The sequence below is a fragment of the Festucalex cinctus genome, chromosome 7, assembly GCF_051991245.1.
Source record: "Festucalex cinctus isolate MCC-2025b chromosome 7, RoL_Fcin_1.0, whole genome shotgun sequence".
NCBI lineage: Eukaryota > Metazoa > Chordata > Actinopteri > Syngnathiformes > Syngnathidae > Festucalex > Festucalex cinctus.
Window position 1 is genome coordinate 28,872,239 of NC_135417.1, and position 13,051 is coordinate 28,885,289.

At 44.5% G+C, this 13,051-nt stretch overlaps 1 protein-coding gene across 5 annotated transcripts in view; it reads left to right on the forward strand.

The window, feature by feature from the left end:
* Positions 1-13,051, forward strand: part of LOC144021954 (CUB and sushi domain-containing protein 3-like) — a 1,200,535-nt gene that overhangs the window by 1,174,613 nt on the left and 12,871 nt on the right. For 4 of the 5 annotated variants that reach the window (XM_077526258.1, XM_077526261.1, XM_077526260.1 and 1 more), the window contains one exon: positions 7,516-7,657. In XM_077526258.1, the coding sequence (XP_077382384.1) occupies positions 7,516-7,657 (142 nt within the window). Of the gene's footprint in view, positions 1-7,515; positions 7,658-13,051 lie in introns of those variants that run through there. The other variant, XM_077526262.1, reaches the window with a different exon arrangement.

Here is a 13,051-nt window from a genome sequence, read left to right on the forward strand (position 1 = left end):
AGTTTTTTAAATTATTTGCAGCCACCATTGCCCCAGTACTTCAGAGGGCATATAATGAGTCGTTTGCTGAGGGCAGTTTGCCCCCCACTATGCTGGAGGCCTCTATTTCTCTTTTATTAAAAAGTGACAAAGATCCACTCTTGTGTAGTAGTTACCGACCCATTTCACTTTTAAATGTAGACCTTAAAATACTTTCGAAGATCCTTGCCCAACGTCTTCAACGGGTTTTACCAAGTATAATTTTTCCTGATCAAACAGGATTTATACCGGGGAGGCACTCATTTCATAATACAAGGAGGCTATTAAATATAGTTTGTTCCCCTAGTTTGAACCCGCCGGAGTTGATTATTTCAGTCAACACGGAAAAAGCCTTTGATAGGGTAGAGTGGCGCTTTCTTTTCTTCGTCTTAAAGAAATTTGGTTTCACGCCAAACTTTATATCCTGACAAGGCTGTCCTCTTTCCCCCTTCCTGTTTGCCATAGCTATTGAACCACTGCCAATCTGGTTGCGTCAGGAAGCTGGGTTCGAGGGTATCACCCGAGCCGGTAAGGTGCATAAATTATCTTTATATGCCGACGATCTTCTTTTGTATATGTCTAATCCAGCGGTTTCTCTACCTGCAGTCCGAGAAATCCTAAATAAGTTTGGGTTATTTTCAGGCTACAACTTAATTTTCATAAGAGTGAAATTTTTCCCATAAACCCTTAGGTAGGCTAGGCTTATACCCCACTCTTTTTTTTTTCCCCCTTTGAGTATGCTGTAGATGGATTTAAGTACTTGGGAGTGTATGTGGCTAACTCGATGAACCAGCTCTTTGCCAAAAATTTCCCACCCCTTTTGGAGAAGTGCAAAGTGGACTTTGATAGGTGGTCTGGTCTTACAATATCCCTAGTTGGTCGAGTTAACTTGGTTAAGATGGTCATCTTACCCAAATTTTTATATCTTTTTACACATATCCCGGTGCTCATTAGAAAGGAATTTTTTAAGTCACTTGACCAGTTGATAAGCTCATTTATCTGGGGGAATAGATTTCCACGTATTAGCAGGGCTGTGTTGCAGCTCCCGAAAGCTCTGGGGGGTTTGACATTGCCCAATATGATGCATTATTATTGGTCTTGTAATATTCAAAAACTTCTATATTGGGTCGATTGCAATGACGACAATACACGCCCCTTGTGGGTAGATATGGAGCTTGGGTCTTCCAAACTTTCCCTTCATTCTTTAGTCTGCTCTCAACTCCCTCTGACCACTTCCAACCTTTCTTCTAATCCGGTTGTAAAGACCACGATCAAAATTTGGGTTCAGATCAGGAAGAGCCTGGGTCTTCACAGGGCCTCTGATCTAGCTCCTATGGTAAATAACCATTTATTTTTGCCTTCATGTACAGACGCAACCTTCCGGACTTGGTCTAACAAAGGCATAACTAAATTCAGGGATCTGTATTACCAAGGAACTTTTATGTCCTTTCCCGAGCTGGCTAGAAAATTTGACTTGCCTAACTCCCATCTATGTCGCTTTTTTCAGGCAAGGCATTTTGTTCAGTCACAGAATCCCATATTCCCGAGCCGCCCACCTGAAACTTTGCTCGATTCACTATTAGCTCTTCTGCCAGGAGAAAAGCGACAGATTTGTAATATTTACTGTCTCATTAACACTTCGATAGTGAATCTGCCTACAGCTCCAAGGGAATCCTGTTAACAAGAGCTAGGTATTAGAACCCCTGATGATTATTGGCAACAGGTATTACGATTAGTTTATTCCTCTTCAATCTGTGCAAGGCACGGGCTGTTACAATGTAAGGTGGTGCACAGGGCTCATTACACTAATTTAAGATGATCTCGTATTTTCCCCAATTCGACCGACATGTGTAATAGATGCAAGTTATCTCCAGCGGATCATTCCCATATGTTTTGGTCTTGTCCCAGGCTTGCCACTTTTTGGTCAGAAATTTTTGACACACTCAGCACTGCTTATGGCGTTTGTATCCCTCCTGACCCATTTCTGGCTTTGTTTGGCGCCCCCTTACACTCAGTAGCTACAAAAACCTTGCGTACAGTTCTTGCCTTCTCCACCTTGTTGGCCAGACGACTTATACTCCATATCTGGAAACTTTCTCAACCTCCTCCTCATAACAGGTGGATTAAAGAGTTGCGACTCTCTATTGAACTTGAGAAACTTCGGTTTTCCCTCAGAGGTTCCTCGGTCTCCTTTGAAGAAACCTGGGCACCTCTTTTAAATCAAATAGAAACTTCTACAACCCTCCCTGATGGTGAAGACTGAGCCAACCCCCCCCCCCCCCCCCCCCTTTTTTTCCTCCTTCTAATTTGTGTGTGGATGTGTAAGTTTTTTTTTTTTTTATAATTGGTATATGTACGTATGTGTATATGCATATACATGTGTTTGGTCTATATATCTGTGAAGTTATTTGATCTATTTTGACTGTGTATGCTGTATTTGTAATAGTCCTTCTGTAGCTGGGTTGGGGCTGTGGGATGGAATGGTTTGGGGGAAGGGAAAAAAAGAAAAGATATCCAGAAGCATATTTTCTATGTATGTATTGTTTATGTCATTTGTTATATGTCTTCCAATAAAAAAAAAAAGTTATAAAAAAAAAAACCCACATCTGTATTGTTTAGCTTTTGGCGCACCATGAGACTTGTTCTTGGTGTTTTGTGGTGTGTATGAGTTTGATATTTAGTCTATTTATTTATGTATTTATTTATCTCTTTATTCACTACTTCTTATTTATTCACTGATGTAGCGATAATTGGGTCGTCTTTTGGACGAATTAATAATCTGGACGTTACAGAGGTAAATTGTATTTACCTCGATAACCTCTGGGGCACCACGTTGTTTTTGCTTTGGGTTACCAGGAGCAAACAACGACCAAAATCCTTCTTTCATCAGTCATTGATAATCTAAAGTCGCCACACTCGATATTCAGTGGTTCGTTGTACTAACAAAAGAATAATAATCCACTCGGAAAAACAGATGACTTAGGCGGAATAAAGTTCGTAAAACATGCATTTATTCACGATTGCTACACTACAGAATCAAAACACTGCCTATCTAACTATTCTACCGTCAGAAGAAAAGAAACAAAATAAAGCGAATGAAAATAAGGAAGGAATGCAAATGAATGAGGAAACAAGGGAAAAGAGAAATTTGACCTGCCAGATCTGTGATATGTTTCAAACGTAAGTTGCACGCAGTGGATACGCCGAGCTAGGAATCAAGCGCACTTACGAGAATGGGAGTTGCGTCGAACGAGCAGAAAGGTCTTCAAAAAGAAGGGGGAAAATAGTCAATGTTCGTTCCAAAAAGGCAAGAAAAGAAAATAAAAAAAAAAGTTTATTCCACAGGTGAGCACGGGAAAGCCGCTCGCGGGCCTGGCGTAGTTGCGCGGCTCGTGCCTTGATTGGTCGGCGATCCGGCGAGGTTGGTACTCGGCGAGATTGGTTCTGCCGGACAGCTGCCCGATTCCAGGTGTTGCAACTCGGTCCGGAAGGCCAGCCGTTGGAGGTGAGCTGGCACCGCGGCGAGGCGCCACCGAGTAGCAGGTGAGGTGCGCGGCTTAGGTGCACAACCTTGAGTCCGGCGGTGCGTTGCAAGTGTACCCGGGACCGCGAAGGTCGGGCGGGCAAGCACCGATACTAGAACAAAAAAAACAAAACAAAAAGAAAGCAAAAGAGTCTTTAGTCAGCGTTGCAGTTTGCACCTGCTTTGGCGTGGCGTGGAGCGAGGATCCGCTCTCGTTAACGGATCCTGCCAGAAAAGAAAAAGGCCACGTGGTTGGCAAGTTTCTTGGAACAAAGAGTTCGAGCAGGCTGGGCCACTTGCAGGTCGTGCACAGAGTTTTGGAAGAGGCGGGAGAGCAGGAAGAGGAGCAAGAGAGTGAGCAGAGCGTCTGCTCGTCCTTTTAAAGTCTCTGGGTGGGGCTTCAGCAGGTGATGGCACACCCTTCTGTTCGCTCGGGCAGACTTTAAGAGGAAAATTATTAAAGAGATTAATAATTTGGCATTAAATTTGGTCAGTCTGGCAAATCAGTTTTCCCACACAACCCGTTTAACACACATCGTAATTAATGCATCATAAACTAACTTGTGAGGTAACTTCTACTTGTCTAATCTGACTGAACTGAGAGATATTGATTACCTTTCATTCTTTATGGAGTACAAATGAAATAGGATGTTCATACACACAAAGATATAACATGAATCATTCGTAGTTCAGTTGTCTGTCAAGAATTATCATGGTATAAATGTGTAAAATGCGGTTACTTATGTGAATTGTCACTAAGGATAGTTCCAAGTTTCACCACTTGGAGGTGTTGTTGCTCCATCTAGACGTTCCAGGAAGGGCGAGGCGCCAGAATACCCTTTTGTGATTGATAAGAAGTCATGAACATTCCTTTGATCGGTCATTTGTGTATTCCAAACCATTGGAGCCATTTGTTCGGGCTCCGAGAAGACTGCTTGAATACACTCCTTCGGCAGACGCATAAATTCCTTTGTCACCTGGTCAGCGGCTTCAAAAGAGTTTGTTGGTGGCTGGGTGACCACCTGCCGAGCTGACCAGGCTTGGATCCTGTCTGGGCAGTGGAATATTCATGCACTGCAGAGAATTTGCTTTAGGAGAAGCAAACTTAAAAAAAAAAAATTAGAGGGTAGAGTGGAACTTAGGCAATAGTTGTTACACTGATGTAAAATGTATTTACTTGTAAAAAAACAAAACAAAACTGTACTCGCACTTCAAAATGTTTGCTTTGTTCTTGTTTACTGCAAAACTGATGTTTATGTACAGCACTTTGTATACAGCAACGCCTGTTCTTAAAGCGCTTTATAAATAAAGTTGAGTTGAGTTGAGTTTTTCAACAATTTAATACTTCCTCTGTTCGTGCTGATTGTACTTTCTTTTGCTGAATTGTGAACAAGGTTGTATAGCTTGCATTGGAGCAATGTTGTTTGTAGCAATTGCTTTGGCTTGATGAACAGCAGTTTATACAGTCAAACCTTGGTTTTCGAACGCTTCTGTTCTCGACCAAATCGTTTTTTTGACCAGAAAATTCGAGAATTTTATGTCTCAGAACTCGTCCAAAAAATCGTCTCTCGACCAAACTGAAAAAAGCCGAGCGTACCTGAACGCGACTCACTCGGGAGAAAAAGCCCAGCATACCACGCAACTCACACGGGAGAAAAAGCTGAGCGTACCTGAACGCGACTCACTCGGGAGCCGAACTAACTCGAATGCCCAGGATGCTTCCTCCGTAGCACATTCGTGTTCAAAGTTCGTTCGGAGCAGACCTGTTCATTGTTATTTACTCAGTTTTTTTTTACATAAGTTTTACATTGTGTATTAGCCCCTAATCAAGGGTTCAAAGAAAGCAAGTGCATTTTGTTTTTGTTTTTTTCATCATTTTAGATAGGATATCTTCTATTAAAATAAAACAGTGTCTATTTCTACCCTTTTCTATTTATGGTAAACAATATACAGTGTAAAATAGTAAAAAAAAACAAAAAAAAAAACAAAAAAAAAAACTTTTTTTAGACTTGGAACGGATTAAAATTATTTACATTAATTATAATGGGAAAAATTGTTTCAGATTTTGAACATTTCGCTTTTGGAACAGCCTTCTGGAACGGACTATGTTCGAAAACCGAGGTTTGACTGTACTTGCGATGCAATTGTTAGAGCTGTATCCAATGTTAGGCCTGGTTCTAGCAACAGCCTCTGTCTTATGTTTGGGTTAGACACGGCTCCGTCATTTTCCCTCTATCTCTCTCGCTCTCTCTCTCTCTCTACCTATGTCGCTCCCTCTTTTTCACGTGTCTGAAGCGAGGTTTGGCAGTGTCTCAGCTGCCGTGCTCAGAGAGGGAAGGTGGGGGAGGTGGTACTGCACTTGGAGCACATTGCTCCACCTTGTTTGCGCAGCCGCAGACAGAGAGAGACAGGAGGAGGAGAAAACAGGAGAGGAAAGGACGACACACAAACGCGGTTTGTACTAGATATGCCGAAAACGCAGTAAGATTTGGAGACATTTTAATTGGTTAAAGTCAGATGAGAGAAGGAGCCGGATCAGTCCGTCAAAGTTTATATGTTTTTTTTTTTTGTTTTTTTTTTTTTAATGCACATTTAAAATAAAGCAAGGTCTTTTATCCTGGACCGGGTGAGTAGCTAATGTTTGTTTTGTTTGCTGCTGCTGTTGCAGTTAAATTACTACTCACTATTTTTGTTATTTGATTATTTGGATTGTTGTTGGTTGAAGTTTTAATTTTGTTTCTTGTCTATTGTATGCAGCCTATTAATTTGTTCAATAAAATGACAAAAAAAAATCATTTTCTTTGCTTGATAATTGTTGCTATTTGCAGTCAGTAGAGTGCAATATTTAGTTCACCAAGTCATTTATCAAAATGTATGGTAAATATGTCGTAAATATTTAAAAGAAAAGCTAAAGTTCAAAGAGCCGTTTGAGAGCCAAAAAGAGTCTCTTTTTACTCGCTCTTTTCACTGAGCTGATCCAAATGAACCTGTACACCGAAAACAGCTGAAAATCCCATCACTAACTAACTGGTCATGGATCATTTCATTTGTTCTCTCCTCAAATCCGCATTTTGAAGCAAAATCACGCGGCTACATACTGTGTAATTGTCTCAAGAGGTGCTTGTCTTTACTGTCTGAAGGCATGCCGTTCCACAACATTTACTTTGGGTATACAGTATTTTTATAGAGCATAGACAGCAGTGTCAAACGTGTCATCTGTATTCCGGTAGTGAGTAGAAAGTCAAGTTGTCCCTCGGCTCCAAGACAGTCGTGTGGCTCTCCTGCGAGCATCAGGCCAAGCATTTCCTGTTGCATTAATTACCAGCATATAGTTATTGAAAATTCACATCCACACCTCGAATGGTATCGATGGCTCTCCCGGACAGGGCAAAAACGCTGGTGGTGCAGGCACAATTATTATTTTTATTACAATATAACAAATAACAATAATAATATATCACCACTCGAGATAGCGTGTATATTTTGTTTCATCTACTATGCTTGTTAATCTTTAATTGACAATAACATTTGACAGTCTATGCTAGTTGTTAGTCTTCAATTTACAGTCTAACTGTGGCGCGCCCGCACACACACACACACACACACACTCACCCCGATTTTTAACTTAATGTGTAATATACGTGGGTGTATTAATATGTTTCGGTGTGGCATGTTTGATTCAGTCCACTAGCATACTGTATTCTCATTAAATTTATTAGGTGGCGCTGAGGCGCTATGGAAACAAAGCTAGGATACGAGTTGTCAAACGGACGCTATTGAGTGTCGCACGCGCTAGAGGTGGGAGACAGGCGAGCAAAGAAAAGACGCCATTAGCCGAAGGGTATGAGAAAAACTGGAAAATTAGTCTTGAAAATCCTTTAAAAATGATTGAATTTGGTCATGGAAAAGATGTACGAACCTTGCATACAGTATAGGTACCTATATTAATTTTTTTGTATTGCCTTTTTTTCCAGGTTTGAGTGTGAGAGAGAATTTTACATTCACTGACCCTGAAACCAACACGTCCACCAACAGCAGTTCTGTTGCTGTTGCAATCCTCGTGCCTTTATTTGCACTCATCTTGGCTGGACTCGGTTTTTATCTCTACAAACAGAGGTATGTTCTTCACTGGATACATTTTCTGTTCTTGTTCTTCGATGTCAACTTGTTTTCATCCAATTCACTTAACCCTTTGATGCACAACATATTCACACCCCTTCTAATGCACAACTTGGTCGGGTCACTTTTGACCCATGTTGTGCATCAAAGGGTTTTAAGAGAGAAGTATATGCCAGGCTTTTTAATATACCATGTCGTGTAAAATATTGGAGGATTGCATCTTTGCATCATGTAGCTTACTTTTCCATTCATTGTAAGTTAGCAGTGGAAGGTGCACTGCTCTTTCAACAATAATAACCACAGCCTCATCTACGTACTGCAGCTGTCTAAGCAAGCTGTCAGTCGATAATTTTTTTTTAATCGTAATTAATCGCATGACTTCAATAATTAACTGACGATTAATCACACAATCGCAAATATATATCTTAATTTATATCTAAATTTACAATTAAATGTACAATTTTCCCCCCTAATTTAAATATGGTTTTATTTTTTAGTCAATGATAAAGTAATTTCATAACAATTCAATAAAAAAAGTTTTTAAAAAAAATCATTGATGGAGTAATTTCATAACAATTCAATTAAAAAAGTAAAAAAAAAAAAAATCAAATATGTACTGTACTGTAAAACCAAACCAAAGTGTGACTGATTTGTTTCGGTCATTTTTCTGTGACTACAACATGGTGACAGCTCAGTGCATTTTTCTTTTCATATTAGGAGCTGCCTAATTTTTAACATGAAATAACTTGTGAAATTATGCACATTTTTAAAACTGTAAAATACAACACAGTCCCCACAAATATATGCTTGATGATGCTTTTATTTTGTTAACTGAAATAGGATGTGCATTGTAAAATGACGAATTTTTACTGCATAGGAACCAGAAACGATCGATGTTCTTTTCATATTAAGTTATGCCATTTTAAACAATAAGTAATTTGCAAGTTTCTGCACATTTTAAAATTGTAAAATACAACTTGACGCCATTCCTCACAAGTAGATTCATCCATCCATCCATCCATCCATTTTCTTGACCGCTTATTCCTCACAAGGGTCGCGGGGGCTGCTGGCGCCTATCTCAGCTGGCTCTGGGCAGTAGGCGGGGGACACCCTGGACTGGTTGCCAACCAATCGCAGGGCACACAGAGACGAACAACCATCCACACTCACAAGCACACCTCGGGACAATTCGGAGCGCCCAATTAACCTGCCATGCATGTCTTTGGAATGTGGGAGGAGACCGGAGTACCCGGAGAAGACCCACGCGGGCACGGGGAGAACATGCAAACTCCACCCAGGAAGGTCCGAGCCTGGACTCGAACCGGAGACCTCAGAACTGGGAAGCGGACGTGCTAACCACTCGACTACCGTGCCGCCCCAAGTAGATTCAGTATAATTTAATTTATTACTGCTAAATTGTGTTATAGTGACACTTTTCACTATGTTGGACGCTTTTATTTTGTTAAGTTCTCGGATGCGTCATGACGCTGCTGAGGCTGCTCTACTGTTACAGCAAACACATCGACACCTTCAGTTGAAGCCTTATGAGATATTTTGTGGAGATGCTGAATAAAATACCCCTCACATCTAAAGATAAATGGGATTGGGCTCACTCCAACTGACAAGACGGCGTCCATTCGGCTCTTTACTCTCAGTGGTTTGAGAGTGCACACGGACACCTCTTGGTGCTCGATGCTAATGGCTAACCGAGTGCCTTCTTTCAAAGCAGGGAACGGGTGGTTAGTGGTGAGACACAGTCCAAATAGCTCCTCCGCGCTACATTCTGCCCCTTAAACACTGTGTGCATTTCTTTTTTTTTTTTTTTTTTTTTTTTTTTTTTTTTTTTTCTTTAAGAGCTCAGAATTGTTCATTCGGTAGTCTTACCGATTCAACGTCTTGTCATCATTGCTCTTTTCTTTTTTTTTTTTTTTTTTTTTTTTTTTTTTTTTTTTTTTTTTTTTTTTTTTTTTTCTTTTTTTGTGTGTGTGTATGTGTGCGTGCGTTTGCGTGCGTGCGTTTGCGTGCGTGCGTGCGTTTGCGTGTGTGCGTTTGCGTGCGTTTGCGTGCGTGCGTGTGCGTGCGTGCAAATACTTATAAATTTATACTCATTCATTCACCTAAAACCTTATAAATATCCCATTACCCTTCGCCTTAACCAGGTACTTCAGAATCTTGCCAGAGTCGTGAGATTTAAATGGTCAGGAGACCAGAGAAAAGGTCAGAAAAAAAAAGAAATAAAGAGAAAAGAAAGGTAAATCAAAGTGACATCCAGCACCGACCAAACACTTCCTGCCTTCCCCATGATTACAAAATCAAAGTCTTACGCCAACCCCGGAAGCCTCTAAATTCCAGCAAATTTAGCGAGATCTCAAGAGCCCAGAGGAAAAACTAAAGAGAGGAAGGAGGGAAGGATCGATAAGGCAGAGTGAGATCAATAGAAGCCAGTACATCCAATCCATCAAAGTGAAGTCCAGCACCAACAAGACCCCTCCTGCGTGGTTACAAAACCGGAGTCTTATGCCAACCCCAGAAACCTCAAACTTCCAATAAATTGAGATCTCAAGTGACCAGAGGAAAAACTAAAGAGAGGAAGGAGGGAAGGATAGATAAAGCAAAGTGAGATCCACAGACACCAGCACCCACTGATTCAAGGGGCTGTGGGAGGGAGAGGCAACTTCTGTTTGAGTTTCAGTAGATGCTGGTGCGATGGATCTGGCATGCATAAGGACCACCACCAAAGAAAGAAGCCGTCAACCGCGGTCCAGCAAAGCGAGCACCCCCCCCCCCCCCGGAATCCCCAGGCCGCGGCAGCACCAAGGCCACCCCCAAGCCACCCGAGCGGACACCGGTCGGCGAGCCGACCCAGACACCCGGAACACCCCCGCCCCAGCCCCGGCCCACACCCCCGAGCCCAAGGCCGCAGAACGAGGCCCAGCGGGCCCCCACAGCGCCCCACCGGTCCCCAGCCCCCATCCCCCCACGACCCCCCCGCACCCCACCCAAACCCGCCATCCACCACGGCCCAGGCCCCACCACCCCCGACCCCCAAACCCCCGAACACACCCCGACCCCCAGCACCCAACCCCCCACCCACCCATACCTCCACCCCCCCCCCAAACAAGCCGCCCCCCCCCGACGGCCGCCACCCCCCCCCCCCGCGAACCCGGCCCCCCGCGAGAACCCCCCACCCCCCCCGGAAACCGGCACCGGGCAGCAGCGCAGAGAGGGAAGATGTACCCACCCCACCTCCAGCCGCGCGAGATTTGCACAGCGGCGGGAGGGGGGAAGCAGAGGAGGAAGCACCAGGGGAGAAGGCGGAACACCAGAACACCGAGCCCGGTGGGGAGAGGCCCCGGTCGTCACGCCAGAGTACAAGTGACACCTAACCCTGTTACTGAGTCCGCCAGCTCGCCGACTGGCGAGCTCTACCCTACACCGTGAATGTGGCCCCACCCAGTGTATATACAAGTGTGTGCGTGTGGTGCATTAAAATTGGGAGCAGGTGAGTCGGAGCAGAGGGAAAAATTTTCCCCTATTCCGACACACCCGTATCCCCCCCCAAAAAATGAATATGTATATGTGTGGTGCATTAAAAAAGGGAATGGAGGGACAAAGTGGTGGGGCAGGGACACAAATGGGGGGGACCACAGCGCTGCCAGGCACTGCAGTCCATCCCCTCTGATGGCTCCCCGCCCCAACTCACCCCTCCCCTTGGACGTGAGGTGCATTAAAATTGGAGGGGAGTTGAAGGGTGAAGACGGTGTTTCCACCCTTCCCCACCCCACCAAGAAATGTGTTGTGTGCCCTATGTGTATATTTACAAAGTGTATAGTGCAAGCTAGTGAAGTGAGTAAGAGGAGCGACCAGCGGGGCCTCACCCAACCCGGCGGGTGTAGGTGGCACGCCCGCCCCCCAGCACCCCCACCCCCCGCCGCCCCCCACCTCATCCACCCGGCACCACAATGGGCGGACAGCCAGCGCAGCAGGGCTACCGGACAGCCCACCGGCCACCGGAGCCCGCCCGGGGCGCCAGGAGTTATACCGGAGTGGGGCAGGCCCCAAACCCTCGCCCGGCCCCCGGAGCCCGACGCCCGGGCCGGGGAGGGAGCCCCAGGCCCAGGGAGAGGGAGGGGGAGGGGCCGCAGGGCAGACAGGGAAGGGGGGGGGGGGGGCGGGGGAAGCGGGGAGAAGACGACAAGAAGGCGAAAGGGCGGCTGCAGGGCAGGAGGCGGGGGGGGAGAGGAGGAGGGAGGGCGACAAGGGAAAAGGGACCGGGAGGCAGAGGAGGATGGGCGGGAGGAGGCGAGGAGGGAGAGGCGACGGGGGGGAGGAAGGGGGAGGGGAGAGGGAACCACGGGGCACACCGGAGGCCCACCCACCCCGAACCGCTCCGCCGGGCACGGAGCAGCGGACCGCGCCGGGACGGCACCGCCCCGGGCACCAGGGGAAGCACCCCAACACCGCACCCCACAGGGGGCCCAGGGAGCGGCCAAGACGCAACCGCCACCGAGCAGACAACGGGGGGGGGGGGGGCAGAACCACCCCCGCCCGACCACAGGGGACGGCGTCAAGAAAATTGACTAATTAGCATGCAGTAACACCAAGTGTTGATGCTTAGTGCCCACTAGAAATAGATCTTAAGGAGTTATTGAGTATAGTGTCGTATAGTGTGGTATGCTCGAGCCCACTAGCAGCAACTAGGTTCCTGACTATATAAAAATAAAAACAATCAGATACAAAATACCAAATACAGGAGCAGCGAAAACAGAAGTTGTAACGATGTGGTGGCTCTCGTTAACAGGCAGAATCTTGGCAGGATTAAGTTGCCAAATTGAGATTAAAATATTCTATGTACATAGACCATATTTGTTTAAATCTTGATACTTGATTTTTATTTAAGGCAGAGATTTTTTCCATTGAGATATAATTTATTAGTAAGTTTAACCAGTGGTCGATATTTAGAGATTGTTTATTTTTCCAATTGACAAGGATTATTTTTTTAGCAATAGTAAGGGCTATAAATATAGATTGAGATTGTTTACATGGTAGCTCAGTTATTGTTAAGTCACCTAGTAAACACAGTCTTGGAGATAAAGGAAGCCTACAGTTTAATATATCAGCGAGCTTTTCCAAGATTTTAGTCCAGAAATGCAGCACTGGAGTACATGACCATAAAGCATGAAGATAAGTATCGGCAGTGTTTTGTGAGCACTGGAGACAAATGTCGGAGTCAGAGAGTCCCATTTTTTTCATCATATATTGTGTAATATATGTTCTATGAAGTATCTTATATTGGATAAGTTGCAAATTTGTCTGTTTGGTCATTTTAAATACATTTTCACAGATTTGGGTCCAAAAGTCTGGTTCCGGAACTATAGACAAGTCTTTTTC